The following is an 18699-nucleotide window of genomic DNA, read 5'->3' on the forward strand; positions in this document are numbered from 1 at the left end:
ATATCTACCAGCCCAGTTACCCTATCAAAAAGGAACATGGATTTGGGGTAACTTTCTGTGAATCCATAATCATTTCCAAATAAAATTTTTTAAAAAAGGAAAATAGGTTTTAGCAGTAGATGGGATATAATTGACTCTAAAAGTACAGACTTCTGCTTTTTAAATAAGTGCCTGTAAACCATACGTTTAAAAATCAATTCCAGAATTTTGACAAGGATTACCATCATTTTCACCCATAATTTTGTGGCTCTCTCCATTTTAGAATATCAGGGTAGCATTTCCCCATTAGTGTCCCAGCACCTCTCCCATTGTCCACTGTCCTCCAAGATTAACAATAATTTACAGCTGCTGATGTCGTAATGCCTCAATTACAATGCACCGTCTAAGGCACTTCCTAGGTGTATAGGAAGTGATATGGAAGAAGAGAAAGAGCCCCTCTTGGGAGAGAGGAATGCGAGGATGAACTCTTAGGAAGGGAGACCAGCTTGCAATTGCTGGAGGTCACCTCCATCATAAACACAAAAACAGACACACACCCTTAACGAACAGGAAGTGTTTCAGAAACTTTCGGTGTTTTTTTATTTTGGGGTTTTTTTTGTTTTTGTTTTTAATTTGAGAACATGTTTATTTTTATTAAAACAAAAAGGTATTTAATGAAGTACATTAAATAAACAATGAGATTTTGCCATCTTTAAAGTTATATTATGTTCTCCTCTAAGGAACTTTTGGTGTTTTGAAAGCTTTCTACTCTTCCTGAAAGTGAAGCAGCCCATTGCCATACCTGTTCAGGTGTGCGATTTCTGCAGCCAGAGCCAAGAGTCGGTACCGTTGAGCAACACTGGCACATCATCCAGGCTCAGGACAGGAGGCAGGAAGCTAGGGACAGTTTGATACAGGTGGCCTCTCACGCCTCCGCCTCTACCTCTGCCCTTAGGATCCCAACCAGCTGATTCGTGCCAGTGCCCTCCGCGTCCTCTCTAGCATCCGTGTGCCCATCATAGTGCCTATCATGATGCTGGCAATCAAGGAAGCTGCCTCGGACATGTCCCCCTATGTGCGGAAAACGGCTGCCCATGCCATCCCTAAACTTTACAGGTATGGCCCAGCCCTGCCCTCCACTTCTCAGGAGTGTGGTTCGCAAGTTCCCAGCCCACCTTTGTCCTCTCCCAAGTCTGGCAGGCCAGCTTTTATTTACTCTTTAGATGGTTTAAGACAGTTTGGGGAACTGACAGATGGAGGACGGTGGAGGTGGCGGCTCACACCTCTCTAAGAATAGGGTTGAATGAGGGAGGTGAGCACAGCTTGGGCAGATGGGGGGCAGGGCAAATCCCTCTCAACAGTTTCTCCCTCAGTTTGGATTCTGACCAGAAGGACCAGCTGATAGAGGTCATTGAGAAGCTTCTGGCCGACAAGACCACGGTGTGTACAAGGGCACACAGGGATGGGGGGTGGAAAGTGGCCATGGAGAGGCCCTTCCGCCCTTCGGTTGATCCTCTCTTGCCTCTGCCCACTTCCCAGCTGGTGGCGGGCAGCGTGGTGATGGCCTTCGAGGAGGTGTGTCCGGAGCGCATCGACCTGATTCACAAGAACTACCGGAAACTCTGTAACCTGCTCATCGACGTGGAGGAGTGGGGCCAGGTGGTCATCATCAGCATGCTCACCCGCTACGCTCGCACGCAGTTCCTGAGCCCCACGCAGAACGTGAGTGCCCTGGGCCCCCAACCCTCGCCCGCAGTGTGGGGAAGGAGGGTCACCGGGAGGAGGCGCCTACTGCCCCGCCTGTCTCCCCAAAGGAATCGCTGCTGGAGGAGAACCCCGAGAAAGCCTTCTATGGCTCGGAAGAGGATGAGGCTAAGGGCCCAGGATCGGAGGAGGCGGCCGCCGCGACGCTGCCCACCCGAAAGCCCTACGTTATGGACCCCGATCACCGGCTACTACTGCGCAACACAAAGCCGCTGCTGCAGAGCCGCAGCGCAGCGGTGGTCATGGCGGTGGCACAGCTCTACTTCCACCTGGCGCCCAAGGCGGAGGTGGGCGTCATCGCCAAGGCCCTTGTGCGCCTGCTGCGCAGCCACAGGTGCGTGCCCGTCCCAGGCCCACGCACAGCCTTGATTTGGCCCCGCCCCACTGCTAGACTCTGGGCATATCCCGTACCCCACCGTCCCCACCCCAGCCCACCTGACCCCTCCCATTCCTCACCAACACCCTATGCCCCGCGCACTGACCCCAGCTCTGCCCTACCACTGGCGCCCTCCCCACACTGGTCCTCTTCTCTCTCCTACTTGGTCCACTTCCCATCCCCCACCCGCTGCCCTATCCCCATCTGAGGGGCCCGGATACCTTTGACCATGCTCCCCGCAGTGAGGTGCAGTATGTCGTGCTTCAGAATGTGGCCACCATGTCCATCAAGCGCCGGGTAAGCAGGGGACCGAGGCCTGCCTTCCCAGTCAGAAGGGTGGCCCCTGTGGGCCCTAGGGGTTCTGGGAAAAGCAGGCTGGGGGAGTGCTTGGCAGTGCAGCGTGGTTAAGGGGAGGCCCCAGATGCAGGTGGAGAAGGCAGGCCTGGATCCCGAGGGTTGCGGAGGGAAGAAAGCCCAGTGAAGAAAGACCCTGCCAGATCTGAAAGGGAGGAGGGGAGAAATTGAAGATGGGAGGACTGCGATGTGGCAGGGAGGATGCAGGGCCCCAGCAGGGGAGGGATGGCTCTGGAAGAGAGGGCTGACGCCGAGCTCTCTTGTGCCAGGGTATGTTTGAGCCCTACCTGAAGAGCTTCTACATCAGGTCCACCGACCCCACCCAGATCAAGGTCCTGAAGGTGAGTGATGGACAGAAGTGGTGCAGCCTTTCCGGTCCCTCCCTCACACCCATAGGCCCACTCATATCCACAGGTGGCCACCTCAGTGCCTATTTCTGGGGCTGAGCCCATGGCCACCCCAGCCAGAAGTGTTTGCTCAGGAAGCCAGCCTAGTGGGAGTCAGGGACAAGGAAGGGAAATGTCCTCTGCCTAGACCTGTTATATACCTGCCACTTTTCACATATGAAGTGACTTGATTTTCATAATAACCTCAGAAAGTGTATATAATCTCCGTTTTATTAAACTGTGTCCCAGGGAGGTAAGGTAACTACTCCAAAGTCAGTTCCGATGACTTTAAAATTCATACTTTCCCGATTCGGTCTCTGTCCTCCACCCACAGTGATATTGCCCCCACAGACCTAACCCCTCAGACATTCATGCGAACCTATGTCTGCCGACAGAGTGGCAGCAGCCTGTACCCCCAATCCATTCCTGCTCTGCCTCCTCATTAATGACTAATTTCATTCGGCAGCAGTTCTTCCTAGCCCTTCTGAACTTAGTCACATAGCTATAGATAAGGATACGAGGGAAAGCAAACTGATCAGGCAGCCTGCCCTGGCAGAGCTTACCATCTAGTTGGGATGAGGAGGAGGCACCGAGCGGTTAGTCACAGAACAAATGGAAAAGTCTATGTGTGAGATGAGGTATGCAGGAGCAGTGCAGAGAACTATAAGAGCATTAAATAGGAGGACATGATCTCATCTGGTGTAAGGGAAGTTGTCCTTCAGGAGGTGAGACTTGAGCTCAGCCTGAGGAATGAACATGAATTATCCAGGTAAAGGCAGGGACAGGAGTGGGAAGAGCAGCATATGCAAAGGCCCTAAGGTAGGAAGGAGTCTGACGAAGGGCCTGTGTGACGGGCGTAGAGGACAAGGGGGCGTGGCAGGAGATGAGAGGGGGACAGTGGTCAGATCATTCAGGGACTTACAGACCAAGGTAAGGACATCCATCTTTATCTTAGAAGCAATAGGAGGCTCCGAGTTTTCAGTGGCGGTGGAGAGGTGACACGATCACGCCATACGTGCACTCTGTCAGGGAGTCCCTTTACGGGGCAGAGCGATCCTGCATTCTGGACAAGTGTCCTGATCTGCCAGTTTCCTCGTGAGTCTGAGGATGCTGCAGGGCTGCCCCGAGGAGTGTTTTCCGGTCTGTGGAGCATGTTTGGAATGTCAGGCCGTGAAAGCACAGAAAGCCCGCTCTCCCTCCCCTGCAGCTGGAAGTGCTGACCAACCTGGCCAATGAGACCAACATCCCTACGGTCCTGCGGGAGTTCCAGGTATGGGCCAAGGCAGCACCCAGGCAGAGGGGCCCAGGAGCTCCTGTGTGGAGTGGGAATCATCCTGTGGGTCACACCTTCTCTTAAGGGTCCAAAGCAGAGAACCTTAGGTCCCCTCCCAATGCCTTCTGCTGGTTTTGGGCCAAGGAATCACGGGGTGAAGGTGTCACTCCCTCTCCCAGAGTTCAGTCTCTGGCATGATGACTCATTGAATGAGGGGTGACAGCTTTCCAGAAGGTCACCCTCAAGCCTGCACAGTCACTGAGGGGTCATTGCCTGCTAGGGGTCACTCTGTTGTGGTTTCCTACAGACCTATATTCGCAGCATGGACAAGGACTTCGTGGCAGCCACGATCCAGGCCATTGGACGCTGTGCTACTAACATAGGCCGAGTCCGTGACACCTGCCTCAACGGCCTGGTGCAGCTGCTGTCCAACCGTGATGGTGAGTGTCTATCTGTCTGAGTGTCCAGCTTTTTGACCATGGATATCTGCCTGTGTGTCTGACTCTGACAGCCAGTGGGCATCCACCTGTCTATCTCAGCACAGTGTTTGTCCATCATTCTGTCTGCCTCAATAAGTATCCAAGTGTCCCTGCATTCTGAGAGCCACTGGAGAAGTGCAGGAGGGTGAGGAAGAGAGTCAGGGCCTGGGGGCATTGCAGGTGTGTCTGTCCACCTGTGTATGGCCATCTGATTGTCCTGGAGTCCACACACTCATTCCCATCCCACAGAGCTGGTGGTCGCAGAGTCAGTGGTCGTCATTAAGAAGCTGCTGCAGATGCAGCCGGCACAGCATGGAGAGATCATCAAACACTTGGCAAAACTCACAGACAACATCCAGGTGAATGTGTAACCCTATGTCCCCCTCCCCACCCAAGCCTCCTTTCCATGATTTGAAAACCCTGTACTTAATAAAATCAAGTTCAAACCTTCCATATTGGCCCTCAAAGGTCTACAGGTGGAAGGAGGGGAGAGGTGGGACCATGTGACCGTGATCGCATTGCCCAAGATTAGCCTTCCCTTTGAGGATCCCTCACTGAGCTCCCCACTCATGTTTTCTCCAAAGCCAAGTCAGTGGCCGATGGACAAATCCTGTGTTTTTTGCCACACTGAAACATTCAAACAAGACATTCCTGAAGATTCAGGAAGAGTAGCAGTAAAGCATTGAGGGTACAACAGATCCAGGAAGTCAGTCTTTTCAACCATGACTGACTTTGGGTTTGAAGAAGCCAAAACTCTGGGGAAGGGGGGAGATGCCACCCAGGAAATGCACGCCTTTTAATCTCTCTCTCACCACCCCCTATGCCCGTTTCCAGAGAACCCCGCAATGCAGTGGGCCAGTTCCCTGGCAGGCACCGTGCCCACCCACGTGCCACGTTTACCCCAGTCCTAATTCCTCCACACCCACAGGTGCCCATGGCCCGAGCCAGCATCCTGTGGCTCATTGGTGAGTACTGCGAGCACGTCCCCAAGATTGCACCTGACGTCCTGAGGAAAATGGCCAAGTCCTTCACAGCAGAGGAAGATATTGTCAAGTTGCAGGTCATTAACCTGGCTGCCAAGCTCTACCTAACCAACTCGAAGCAGGTACAGGTTGATAGATGCCCCATAAAACACTCTTGTTCTCGGAAGAGGCCCAGGCAGTATTCTGTGGGTCCTCACCAGGTGGCTATGAACTCCAGCAACTCTTTCTGAAGGGAAGAGTTCAGGGCAGATGGCCAGTCTGCCCAGTAACCAGTGTTCCCTCAATGTCCGTGGCTTCTCTTGACATCCAAGGGCCTGATAGGGATGGTGGCCACTGTTGAAGAGGCTCTCCTCTGGGGCTGTGGCCTCCAGCTTGCCAGCAGGAGTGTTCCCATCTGCCACCCTTGGAACACAGGCAAGTGGGACTGAGGGATAGGCCAGCAGTGACAGGCACTGATGGGAGGACATGTATCCCAGATATGGACTGTGCTTCCTCCCAAAGCCTGGTGATGCATGGCCAGTCTCTACTTGGGTTCAGGTGACTGGCAGCCATTGTCATCCCCAAGGTGAAATGTTATGAGAGGCACCATAGGCCAAGGATGTGGCTCAGCTAAGTTTGAATCAGGATATTAAAGGCCTCTTGAGTGTCCAGCATCCCCTGAGTTGGTCCCAGCAGATTCTCCTAATAATTAAGTATAACATGCAGAGCTTTTCAAGGTGTTGAGGGTACCAAGCTCCGTGACAGTTCCCACACTCACTGCTTCACTCAGTTAAATCCAGCCTGCTGCCCATTTTTATAAATAGTTTTATTGGGACACAGCACGTTCATTCATTTGTTTGTCTGTGGATGCTTCTATGCTACAATGGCAGAATCGACTGTTTGCAACAGAATCCATATGCTCCGCAAAACCTAAAATAATTACTCTCCAGCCCTTTATAGAAAAAGTTTGCCAACTGTTGGAGCAAAGCATCTGGGCAGGTAGCTCGGTTCAGCAGCATGGCCTTAACCTAAAGATTGTGACTTCCCTGCCAGCCTGAATGTGACCTCTCTGCCATCTCATGGGAGTCTGTGGGTGGGGGCCCTTGTGCTTCTCCAGTGGCTCCTTTGACCCCAGGTGGCTAGAGTAGGCCCCAGGGACACAAGGCAGGGCCCTCATGTGCTGGAGTTCTTGTTGGAAGCCAGGAAGGACAGCAGTCACGTGTGGAAGCAACGAGGGCCTGAGTCTGTGGGTGTCAGGACTGAGAGAAGCAGATTGGAAAGAAAGTAGAGGGAGCACCATGGGGAGCATTCAGTCCCCGGAACAAATATTTGCCTCCTTTGTTCAGATGGGAAGAAGGAGCAGGTGGGAGGAACATTTGAAAAGATGAAGCAGTGTGGGTGGGGAGCCTCCCAGGCCTGGGGCAGGGGGCGAGGGGGTGGGAATGAGGGGAGGCTGACAGGCACAGGACTGAGCCTGAGTGCTGAGCCCCAGGATGTTGATGTCGGCACATTTCATAAGCCTGGGTGTGGCCACGTGGTATCTTCCCGAGTTGTCTCTGTTAGCTGCCTGTGTGTTTGTTGATTGATCAATGTAATGTGCATTTCCCGAGTGCCCACTATGCCTGACACTGAGCTGTGCCCTGGGGTAATGACCTTGAGTGAGACATGTTTGCTGGCCTCCAAACGCTGACAGCCAAGTAGGGGAAACAGCACAAAAAACAGAGCAATAGGAGCTGCAAGTGGTTGGCCCAGTGAGCTATAGCTGTATATAGCTGAATCCCTCTGCTGGGCATGCGCACGGGGTCTTGGCCACCATCAGGGTACTTAGCATAGGCCGTTTAGGCAAATGGACACTGACCTCCAGGAACCCTTCACTCGAAGGAGGGTCCTTCTAGGCATAGATGCCTTACAAAGGTTCTTTGACTCAAAGAGACTTTTTCTCGCCCCTCTTACCTTTCCTTCCTCCCTTCTCCCTTTCTTCTCCATCCCTTCTGGAACTGATGGAGAAAGGGGCATCTTTGGCATAGTGGGAGGGAGGCGGTTTGGATGTGTGCGTGGTCATTCTTGCAAAACAGCAGTGACGTGTCTTAGGTGACATTCTGGGACTGCCGCAAGGCCACAACAGTCCCAGCCATCCCCCCCAGGGGGGCCAGAGGATCTATCTGCCATGTCTATCTAGAGCTTATTTTTATGTAGTGTGTGAGGGGAGGATATATAGATATATATATGAATGAGTAGCCAGTTTTCCCAACATGATTTAACAGGTGGTAGCAAGGTAGCAGATGTATTGGCACAGGTTCTTAAAAAGGCATCAGTGTCTACAACCATGCCAACCTGAACGTGTTCAGTCTCTTCTGATCTCAGAAGCTAAGCAGGGTCGGGCCTGGTTAGTACTTGGATGGGAGACCACCTAGGAAGACCAGGTACTATAGGCATTAAAAAAAAAAAAAAGCATCAGTGTTCCCCACCTACAATTTTCCCAGCAGCTGGAGTGCACTGGCCAGGGAGGCTTGGTCTGTCCTCAGTGCACTGAAGCATGTCCCTCAGGCTTTCCTGAGCAGCCTGTGATTCCTATAGGTCCTGCTAGGAGAGGTGGGGTCCTGGTGGTGCAGACTCGATGTCATAATCCTGGGAAATGCGTCCTTGGGATGGAGAAGAGTAATGAAAACTACGGGCAAATCCTGCAGTGGTTGGACCAGCCCTTCTTATACTGTGCAGTTGAGGTTGTGGACAGGTAGATCCAAATCCCGAATGGTTCTTTCCAGAAAGAAAGGGAAGACTTAGGTGGAGAGGGAGGGAGTCTTTGATCAGCAATTTGGGGAGTCTATGGAAGGGGACACTCTCCAACCAAAAGGAGGGTCATCAGCATCTTGATAATGGACCAGGTTGATGAGGGTATCCACTAGCTGCTGAGACGGCGTCTGGCCAGGGGAGAGGCAGGTCTGTGATGAAGTCTGTCGCAATGGCGTCCTAGGGGAGGATGGGGTTTGGAGTACTCTGTGACACAAACAGTGTTGCAGGTGGCGCTGTGCTGGAAGGGACTGAACTGAACGTGAAGCCCTGAAGTCCCTTGGGCAATGTTGTAGGTAGGGGAGGGGTCCCAGTGGCTCTTTAGACTTTTGCCACAGCAGCAACTCTGATTCTGGGCCAGCATCTGAGGACTCTGCAACTCATGGACGCCTGCCCGATGCCCCCGCCAAATTACCTGGGCCAGCCATGTCCAAGGCTGGATGTATCACGATGTAACCATAACATCAGGAAGACCAGAGTCATTTCCAAGCCCTCTCTGTAAGGTCCTGCTGCTCTGGTCACTCTGGCTGTGGTGACTCAGAACGTATAAACTAGGTGTTTTGACCGTCTTGGTCATAGATGTGGGGACCTGGATGAGGGCTGTCCCCGTGGGTCAGCAGTGCAGATGGAGTTGCCTTTGGCGAGTCCAGGACCTGGTGATGCTTCTCTGTGAAAGGGACAATAGCACCACCTCTCAGGAGCGCTGCGGAGGTGACGTGAGATGATGTGAAGCAGCCAGGGCAGTGCTTCACACTAGGAGACACTCCCGAAACGATGGCCACCCGCCGCCGTTTTGTCAAGGTTAGACAGGTTAGACCAGGCCGGGATCAGAGCAAAAATCAAGAGAGTTTAGGTCCTGGGGTGTGGCTGCCTTGACTACAGAGAGTGAACTCATGTGACTGCAGCGCTCTGATCTCACTAGGACCTTTCAAGGGGGGATAGTGGTCATAAGACCCCTGGGCTGCTCAGAATCTACTAGGTGGATCAAAGGGGCGTGGGGGCAGCCCCTGCCCAAGTTTCTGTTGTCTAGCTTCCCCCTGGGTGATGCCACCTAGAAATCAAGGTCTGGGAGAATGTTCCAGACCTCCACTCACCCTGGCATCCCAGAGTGAAGAGGTCAGGTGGCCTGCACTAGGTGGGCAGAGCTGGGCCTGGGGCCGTGGGACCACATACCTGAGGAGGAGCGGAGTACAAGCCGAGAGGAGGACAGTGCAAAGGGCAACCTCTTTTGCTGGCCCAAGGCAGCTGTCAAAGTTGGGGTCAGGGGTCAGGCCCAGGGAAATGAGGGAAAATGCAGTCTGTACAGTGGCCGGGTGGGAGGGGACGTGGGCAGAGCAGAAGTACTGTGTGGAAGTGTTGGCTTACAGAGGCTGGCTCTGAGAACTGTGTCCCCACCCTCTCTGACAGCTGATGACCCACCTCTTGTCCCCCAGACCAAGCTGCTGACCCAGTATGTGCTGAGTCTAGCCAAGTATGACCAGAACTATGATATCCGTGACCGAGCACGCTTCACCCGCCAGCTTATCGTCCCTTCCGAGCAGGGCGGGGTCCTCAGCCGCCATGCTAAGAAGCTCTTCCTAGCACCCAAACCAGCCCCCGTCCTGGAGTCGTCCTTCAAAGGTGGGAGCTGAAATCAAGAGTGACTTTCCTGGAGCCAGGGGAGGAACTGACCATGACCCTGGTGCCAGATCTCCCTTTGAGGTCTCTGTCTCAGCTGGGCACCAGGCTCTTGTGGGCAGGATTTCTGGAAAAGGCACCTCCCTCCTACCCCTGCTGAACCCTTTGCCGGTCCTACAGCATCCAGGGCTTAGTGTACCTGCCCACGACCACCACCAGCATCACTGCACCTCAGCCTCTGCCCTCCCAGCCAGGATGAGCTCCTCTCCGCTCCAGCTCCCCTTTCCATCTCTCCCTGAGTAGGCTCTGTCTAGCAAGGTTTTAAATTCAAGGGCTCAGGAGGGCAGAAAGTAAATACAGTGAAAGGCATATATTCGTAAGGGTCCTGGGAAGGCAGGTGTAGCACTTTGTGCTGTCACTGGAGGTCAAACCCCAGCCCGACCTCTGTCTGGGGCTCATTTTCCAGGACAAGGGCGCTCAGAGAGGCTGACAGGAGAGGGTCCCCCCACCGGTTCTCTGACCTAGGAACCCGCACAGGAGGGCAGCCTCCTTCATAAAGCTCGTTCTCCTGGTGTCTTTGCTTTCTGCTTTTTTTCTTCCCTGGACCCCCATCTGTGGAGCAGATTTGAAAATTTCCTGGGAAGAAGGGGGACAGTCCCTCTCCTCCCAAATACTGTCCCCACTTGCAAGTCCCTGTGCTGCCCTCCTCTGGCCCTGACCTATCCCAGCCCTGCCAGCCTCTCATTCACAGTTGCTGTCTTCATCCCAGTTAGACCTTCTTCCCAAACCTGGTTGTGCAGGAGCACACAGTCCCCAGTGCTCTGGAAGAGACACCGCACCGCACCTCTCCCACCCCAGCAGGCAAACCCGAGCATACAGGACAGCAGTCCGGGCCTGGAGTCCCCTCCTCTGCAGTCCCACCTGCCCCGGCCCCTCAGCCTTGCTCTGGTCGGGCTAGATAGCCTTTTCCAGCCTATGGGCCTGAAGGTGCAGCCAGCATGGAAAGGTCATTACGGGACACCCCCACCCTTTCCTCCCCAGCTAGGGAGTCCCCACCAGAATTGCGACAATCCCTTAGGAAACAAGTTCCAGGGCAATGCCTCACTGCCACCCTGTCTTGACCTCTAAACTTGTCTCCAGACCGGGACCACTTCCAGCTGGGCTCGCTGTCCCACCTGCTCAATGCCAAGGCCACGGGCTACCAGGAGCTCCCGGACTGGCCAGAGGAGGCCCCGGACCCATCTGTGCGCAACGTGGAGGTCAGCAGGGGTGGCGGGCTGGACTGCACGTGCGGAGGGACAGGCAGCAGGGAGCCACGGTGTCTGAAGTGCTGGCCCCACTGACACCCTCCCCACATGCAGGAAGAAGATCACTCCCTTATTGAGACCCACGTGGGCCTGCTGGGTGAATACACTGAGGTCCCTGACCCCTGTGTGCCGTGTGCCCTCTGCCAGTGTGCAGTGCGCTCCCATCCCCTCCCCGCCCCTCTGTTGCTGCACCCCTGTGCCTGCCCTCTGCTGTTTCCCTGGTTTGGCAGTGCCCCTCTGTGGACGGAGCCCCTTCCCCCACTATTCCCTCTTGGGGACAGATGGAAGTGAAGAATAAGAAGGCTCTGCTTTTCCCGCCCCCTCCCCACCATGATTTCATAACCCTCCCCCCTCTTACACTCCCACCTCCAGGTCCCCGAATGGACCAAGTGCTCAAACCGGGAGAAGAGGAAGGAGAAGGAGAAACCCTTCTACTCAGACTCCGAGGGGGAGTCAGGCCCCACAGAGTCCGCAGACAGTGGTGAGGAGATCAGAGAGCGGGGGCCCCGTGCTCCCACCCTGTGTGTGCCTTGTGGCTGGCTGGCTGTGTGTGCGTGCGTGTGTGTGTGTTACATGGTCGTGTGGCCAAGGGGGTGTGCACCTGCCTGTGTGTGCTCGTGTACGTGTGCGTGCACCCGAGTGACCGCAGGTCCCAGGAGTGTGTGTGCTTGTGTAAGTGTATCCATACAGGTCCTTCTGTGTCCCAGTTGGTCTAGTTGGTGTCTGGGGCCAGTGCAGGTCACGGGGAGGATTTGCACCCTCAGTGCACAGTCTGAAGCAGGGAGCCCAGGGCACCCGCTTGGGACCCAGGGACAGGGAGGCCGGCACACAGGGAGAGAAGCCCAAAACGGTTCCTCCGCAGACCCCGGGTCCGAGAGCGAGTCAGACAGTAAGAGCAGCAGTGAGAGCGGCTCAGGGGAGTCCAGCAGTGCATCTGACAACGAGGACCAGGATGAGGACGAGGAGAAGGGCAGGAGCAGTGAGAGGTAGGAGGGGAGCCAGGTGACTGGTGGGCTCAAGGTCTCCCCTGGAAGAGAAGGGCTCACACGCAGCCCACAGCCCGGGCCAGTCTCCCAAGCCCCTGGGCCTCCTCCCGAGCTGGTCAGCTCAAGCCACGGCTGCTCTGGCTAGCCGCAGGCAGGCTCATGGGGGCAGCACAGAGAAGCAGTCAGAGGCGAGGAGCCCGAGCCGGCTCGGACTCCCCACCCTCACCTCCACTTTTCAGGGCTTCTCTTCTCTTTTGGGAGGTGAGGAGTTGGTGTCCAGTCTGAGCCTGAGCACCGTTTGCCCCCTTGTCCTCCAGTGAACAGAGTGAGGATGGTGCGAAGAGGAAGGTGAAGAAGAGGAAGGTGGCAGCAGAGGGACGAGGAGAAGACTCGTCTTCAGATGAGGGCAGCGACTCCAGCAGTAGCTCGTCAGAGTCCGAGATGTCTTCAGAGAGCGAGGAGGAGCAGGTGGAGCCTGCCTCCTGGAGCAAGAAGACAGTGAGCACCTTGGGGCGGGGTAGGGAGGCGGGCTTCGAGACCAAGGCCCTCCCCACCATTTGGAACACACTGTGGTATCTCCCCCCAGCCCGGAACAGGCCCGGGACACCCCCTACAGCCACTCCCCATTTTTCTATTTCAGCCTCCCAGTGGCAAAAGTGCCCCTGCAGCCAAGGAGATCTCCCTGCTTGACCTAGAGGACTGTGAGTTTGGGTGGGAGAGGCTACGGGGAAGGTGGACTGGAGAGTGTGACTCAGGAGGGCCTGTGGGAGGTCTGGCCTGGGTTCCTTGGGCCTGGGGGGTGAGGCGGGTGGGAGGAGCATACGGAACACACCTTCAGGCCCCGGAGGGCAGCAGGTGTGGAGCAGGTATCCAGCGTGAGTATCTACTCTGAGCCAGCAGGCTGCCCCGAGCCCTGCTGTCCGTGGTGCTGAACGGTTTGCTCCCTGAGCCCAGGGCTCCCTGCTGAACCTAGGGCAGTTACACTTTGCTTCTCCCTGTCACAGTCCTCCTCATCTGTTCCCACAGTCACCCCTCCCAGTGTCCAGCCTGTGTCTCCCTCCACGGCTGTGTCCACCAGTCTGGCTGCTGACTTGGAGGGCCTGACACTCACAGACTCCCCGCTGGTGCCCTCGGTGAGTGGGGTAGAACAGAGACACAGGTCTGTGCTGCCTTCTAAGTTGTGGATATGTGTGTAGGAGATGTGATGGAGGAAATAGCCTTGAGTCCCTGTTGCTGGAGGACCCTAGGTAGGGACAAGGCTGGAACATGGTCTCGCCTTCTTGCTCATTTCCATACTTCCCCTCCGCTTCCTACCTTCTAGCTGCTGAGCCCAGTGTCAGGAGTCAGGAGGCAGGAGCTGCTGCACCGTGTAGCCGGCGAGGGGCTGGCCGTGGACTACGCCTTCAGTCGCCAGCCTTTCTCTGGGGATCCCCACATGGTGTCTGTGCACGTCCACTTCTCCAACAGCTCTGACACCCCCATCAAGAGCCTGCATGTGGGCACCCCCAGACTGCCTGCGGGCATCAGCATCCAGGCGTTTCCTGAAATCGGTGCGGAATGGCCTTGAACATGGTGGAGAAGGAGGCTCCTGGGCAATCTTGCTGTGGCTCCCGATGCCCTGTCTGTGCCAGGCCAGGGCCAGGTTCGGGGGGAACAGAGGTGACATCTAACATGATCCATGTCCTGGTGGACAGGTTAGACTAGGAAACAATCGAGTCTGAATCAGGGCAGGAGCTGCTGGAGGCTTGGTTGTTTCAAGACCAACTTGAATGGGTGAGGATCTGGAGAAGGGTGTTAAAGTTTAGACTTTAGAAGAGAGCCAGGAACTGTCTCCAGGGGCTCAGAAAGATAGGATTCCACAGAGGAGCTGTGTCCAGAGGGTGATGGTGTCTCCCTTGTCTCTGTCTCATGCCACTGCAGAGTCCCTGGCACCCGGAGAGTCTGCCACTGCTGTCATGGGTATTAATTTCTGTGATTCAACCCAGGCGGCCAACTTCCAGCTGTGGTATGTGTTCATCTCACGTTGGGGTAGGACAGTGGGCGGGGAGAGGTGGTATCAAAACAAACTGGAGCTGGAGGTGGCAGGAGGTGGGGCTATGTCATGATCTGGTGGGTCCCGAAGCTGTCCCTAGCCCTCAGGGCTCACCTTAACTCTCCTGCTGCCTCCAAGCCCTGGCCCCAGACAAAGCGGGAGGCAAGGGCAGAGATACTGGCCTCATTTTCTCTCCATCTTCTCCCACCGTCCCCAGCACCCAAACTCGACAGTTCTATGTCTCCATTCAGCCACCTGTGGGGGAGCTGATGGCTCCCGTGTTCATGAGTGAAAATGAGTTCAAGAAGGAACAAGGTGAGTGTTCCCTGGGGGCAGTAAAGGAGGAGGCTCAGCACCACCCACTGGGACCCATGAAGCCCATGACATGGTCATGCTGAAGGACCCTCAGCTGCACCAGACACAGAGGGTTTGTGGCCTGTGGCTCCAGCAAAGACTCCACAGAGTCCAGGACACCTCACTGAGGCTTTGGAGAGAGTTGAGATTCAGCCAGGCAGAAAATTCTAGGCCACCATTCCAACTGGGGGAAGCATCGTGAGTAAGTGTTGTTGCAAGTTTGCCGGAAGTGAGGAACAAGTAATTTGGTTTGGGGCATGGAGTCCCTAGCACAGGGGAGGAGTAAGAACAAAGCTGAAAATACATTCAATCTAGTTTCTGGAAGCTTCACATGCTATGTTAAAGGCTTTTAGTTCTAGAATTTTAGAGCTGGAAGGTTCACAGAAGTTAGTGGGTCCAACTACATCATTAGAGAAGTAAGGACTATAGGTTTCATTTTCCTAGCAGCAGAGGACTCACTGAAGGTTTTTGAGTGAGGAAGGGGACAGGTTCAGGCCTCCACTTCAGAAAGAGGAATCCGGCAGCAGTCACAGCTTGCACCGGAATTGGGAGCAACCCCTGAAGCAGGAAAAGAGGCCGGGCAGCCCAAATGGGAGAACTGGGGCTCCATGAGCCCTGGTGGAAGTTCTGAACCTGCCACTCACTTGGTGTGTGACCTGGCACCAAACTCTGTGACCAGGTGCAAGCCTGCTACAGTAGATCCGCGAGAGGGTGAGGACCAGGATTAGAGCTGTGACAAAGGGAAGGAAGGGCTGGGTAGGGGAGTGGTGCTGGGAAGAGGGAAGCCACAGGCGCTTTCCCTGAGAGGGAGGAGGGGGACGCATCTAAGCTGTTCTAGAATTTGTGGCTTGGATAGTAGGGAGAGTGGCAGTGCCCTTCACCCAGACTAGGAGTTGGCGCACTTTTTCTGTAATGGGCCATAAAGCAAACATTTTAGACTTTGTGGGCCGTGTGGTCTCTGCCGCAAATCACTTAACCTTGTCGCGTTAACACAGAAACAGCCACCAATAATCTCTAAATAAATGAGTGTGGCTGCATCCCTATAAAATTCTATTTATGAACACTTAATTTGAATTTCATACAATTTTCGTGTGTCATGAAATTAATATTTTGATCCCCCCCCTCTACATTTAAAAATATTTTAAAAACATTACTGGCCACACAGGTGGTAGGCTAGATTTTGCCATAATTTGCCAAACTCCTGATCTGCAGTAAGAAAGAATGAATTTGGGAGAGGGAGGAGGGAAGATCATGGTTAGTTTTGGATAAGCTGATTTTGCAGTGCACTTGGGAAATTCAGGAGGAGGTGTTTGGTATGCAACTAAAAATATGGGTCTGTGCCCAGGAAACACTTCAAGGCTGGAGTCATGAGCACAGAGTGATAATTGAAGCTGTGAATATGGCTGAGATCACCCTGGGAGATGGGTGGGAAGATAAGAGGGCCAAGGACTGTCCTTGAGGAAAAGCTGATCCTTCAGGAGGAAAAGGAGGGGAAAGAGAAGGGAAGGAACAGAGCAAGAGGCAGGAGGAGAACCAAGAGACGTGAGAAAGCAGAGGAGCGCCTTGGAGTGTCTGCAGGCCAGGAGGACTGAGACCTTCAGATCCAGCGGGTCGGAGGCTTCCGCCAACATCAGAGAGAGGAGGTCATTGCAAAATGGGGACAGAGGCCAGCTGCAGTGGGTTGAAGGAAACCAGGGCTTGAGGGAATGGAGTCTTTGGAGGACTTTGGCCGTGAATGGGGAGGGAGACACAGCCTTGGCACAATGAAGAATCTTGCTTCTGGGCAGGATTTCTTAGGAATAAGGAGGCTTGAACATGGAGGGACTAGAGGGACAGGGCAAGAAAACATCACTAGTCCGGAGGAGGGGATAGAAGCAACAGGAGAGAGGCATTCTCAGAGGGAGAGAATGGGGAAGCAGCAGAGGGACAGACGAGAGAGGCTGAGAAGGTAGGCAGGAGGGCAGATGAACGCACACTCCGCTGCCAGAGCGTGCGGGTGGAGAGGAGAAGTCAGCCCTACAGTGAGGAGTTCCACGGGTGCTGCGAGTCCCTGGGGGCTTCAGGAGCCCTGGCCAGGTCCAGAGCTACTGCACAGGTGAAATTAGGGGGTCTACCTGTAAGGGCTGCATGTGCCTGCCGGACCCTGGCCTGTCTGGTGAAGACCAGGGCCTTGGCCTTGGCCAGGAGTGCAGCAGCCACCAGTGCTTTCTGTGAGGACTCAGCCTCAGGAGCCGGAAGGGATTGAACTCGGTTGGAGGGCCACTCGGGAGGAACCAAGGGATGTGGGGTCCAGGGTGGGGGAAACTCTGAGAAGTGACTGGCCATTAAGGATTGGTGGCCCAGATGTCTGACAGTGGGGAAGTGCCAAGTCAGTCTTTGGTCAACAGCGTGGGTGGAGCCCTGGGTGGGCTTGGGAGCCCAACAAAGGCTTTTTAAGGGAGAGCCAGGGGAGTTCTCGAGGAAAGTACCTCCTCTCCAGGACTGGGGAGGGTCATTCAGACCTGCCCAGCCTGAGAACTTGGCAAGGAAGCTCAGTGGGCAGACCTAGGTGAATTACCAAGGCCTCTGCCCACATCATGACCTCTGCCCCCAGGAAAGCTGACAGGCATGAACGAGATCACGGAGAAGCTCACACTGCTGGACACCTGTCGGAGTGACCACATTGTGGTGCAGAAGGTGACCACCACTGCCAACCTGGGTCGTGTCCCCTGTGGGACGTCTGATGAGTACAGGTACTAGGTCGCGAGCAGAAGGGAAGAGATGGGCTCTTGGGCCTGTTTTGAAGGAGGGGCGCCATGCCCCAGGGCTGAGCCCCTCCTTCTACCCCCATCTCAGGTTTGCAGGGAAGACGCTGACCAGTGGGAGCCTGGTCCTGCTGACCCTGGACGCGCGGCCCGCTGGACCTGCCCAGCTGACAGTCAACAGCGAAAAGATGGTGATTGGCACCATGCTGGTGAAGGACTTAGTACAGGCTCTGACCCAGTGACTCCCAAGTGCTGTGACTTCTTTGACCCCCACTTCTCTCTATCTCATGACATCTGGGCTGTCAGCCCAACCCCCCTTTTTTCTCTTTTTCTCTCTCTCTCTCATATAGGGGGCCTCATGCCAGATAGTGCCCAGAGTTCCCGTCTCCCCCAGTCATTCCCAGGCTTCCTCCCCACTCCCATCCTCATGGGCTCCTTGGTGGCCTTAGTGTGCAGAGGGAGACAGCGGTTGCTCCCTTCAGTCCTCCCAGCTTTCCATACCTATTCATGTAGCAAAATCTAAATAAATGTCTTCTCCCTAGACGCTGGCTCACCTTTTCTTTCTTTTGGGTTCTGTCCAAGGGGGTCGGGGGGAAAGCTAGTAAGAGTGACTGTGTCTGACCCTTAAATGACCACCGCTGACCTTCTAGGGGAGGCTGTGACTGACTCGGAGGCGCTCTGGTTGGACTCCCCAAGAGGACCATCTCCGAGGCTTCAGGCGAGCAAGGATGAAAGGCGGAGCTGGAAAAACTCCCCAGACCTTTCTATGAGCCTCTGCAAAAGCCAGGCCTCTTTGATGGCTGGCAGTCCCCCTTGGTCCCCCTCATGGGCCTTGAGAAGGAGGATTCGTAATGTGAGGAATTCCCCAAACAGGTGCGAGGTTCAGAATGTGGTTGGGGAGGTGACCCAACCAGCCATCGTGGAAGGTGAAGAGTGGTTCTCACACTGGTGCTTGTCACCGGTGGTAACATGCAGAGCAGGAGGCTGGGGTGGGGCCGGAGGTCCCACCTTTCTAACAAGGTCCCAGCCACCGAAGCGCTTGCTCCCTGGATTCACTTGGGAGGTTACTGAACCCTCCATCCCTGGGACAAGCCCCCTGGGAGTGGCAGTGAGGGTCAAGGCCCTGCCTGAGACCTCCTGGTGAGGAGAGAGGCTGAGTGAGGTGGTCCCCAAAGATGCAGAAGGTGTTCCATTAGCACGTGGTCTAAAATAAAAAGTCTGTGACAGAGAAAGTTTAGGAATCATGGATTTAAATAAGTTTACTTCCCACAGGCCTTCTCAGAGCCTTTACTAACA

At 54.9% G+C, this 18699-nt stretch overlaps 1 protein-coding gene and 1 pseudogene across 4 annotated transcripts in view; both read left to right on the forward strand.

Moving 5' to 3' along the window:
• The window catches only part of AP3B2 (adaptor related protein complex 3 subunit beta 2), a 36646-nt gene extending 18702 nt beyond the window's left edge, over window positions 1-17944 (forward strand). For 3 of the 4 annotated variants that reach the window (XM_016135369.2, XM_016135373.2, XM_016135374.2), the window contains 22 exons: window positions 935-1095; window positions 1353-1419; window positions 1519-1701; window positions 1794-2077; window positions 2362-2416; window positions 2743-2814; window positions 4067-4129; window positions 4440-4572; window positions 4861-4970; window positions 5540-5716; window positions 9797-9983; window positions 11121-11239; window positions 11660-11768; window positions 12150-12273; window positions 12591-12771; window positions 12914-12974; window positions 13300-13406; window positions 13595-13823; window positions 14194-14278; window positions 14523-14620; window positions 17253-17391; window positions 17495-17940. In XM_016135369.2, the coding sequence (XP_015990855.2) occupies window positions 935-1095; window positions 1353-1419; window positions 1519-1701; window positions 1794-2077; window positions 2362-2416; window positions 2743-2814; window positions 4067-4129; window positions 4440-4572; window positions 4861-4970; window positions 5540-5716; window positions 9797-9983; window positions 11121-11239; window positions 11660-11768; window positions 12150-12273; window positions 12591-12771; window positions 12914-12974; window positions 13300-13406; window positions 13595-13823; window positions 14194-14278; window positions 14523-14620; window positions 17253-17391; window positions 17495-17645 (2895 nt within the window). In that variant the 3' untranslated portion in view covers window positions 17646-17940. Of the gene's footprint in view, window positions 1-934; window positions 1096-1352; window positions 1420-1518; window positions 1702-1793; window positions 2078-2361; window positions 2417-2742; window positions 2815-4066; window positions 4130-4439; window positions 4573-4860; window positions 4971-5539; window positions 5717-9796; window positions 9984-11120; window positions 11240-11659; window positions 11769-12149; window positions 12274-12590; window positions 12772-12913; window positions 12975-13299; window positions 13407-13594; window positions 13824-14193; window positions 14279-14522; window positions 14621-17252; window positions 17392-17494 lie in introns of all 4 variants that reach the window. The other variant, XM_016135368.2, reaches the window with a different exon arrangement.
• On the forward strand, window positions 7890-8008 carry LOC118611915 (annotated as a pseudogene).
• Window positions 17945-18699: the final 755 nt, after the last annotated feature.

This window comes from Rousettus aegyptiacus, unplaced genomic scaffold, assembly GCF_014176215.1.
Source record: "Rousettus aegyptiacus isolate mRouAeg1 unplaced genomic scaffold, mRouAeg1.p scaffold_m13_p_14, whole genome shotgun sequence".
In the NCBI taxonomy this organism is placed as follows: Eukaryota; Metazoa; Chordata; class Mammalia; order Chiroptera; family Pteropodidae; genus Rousettus; species Rousettus aegyptiacus.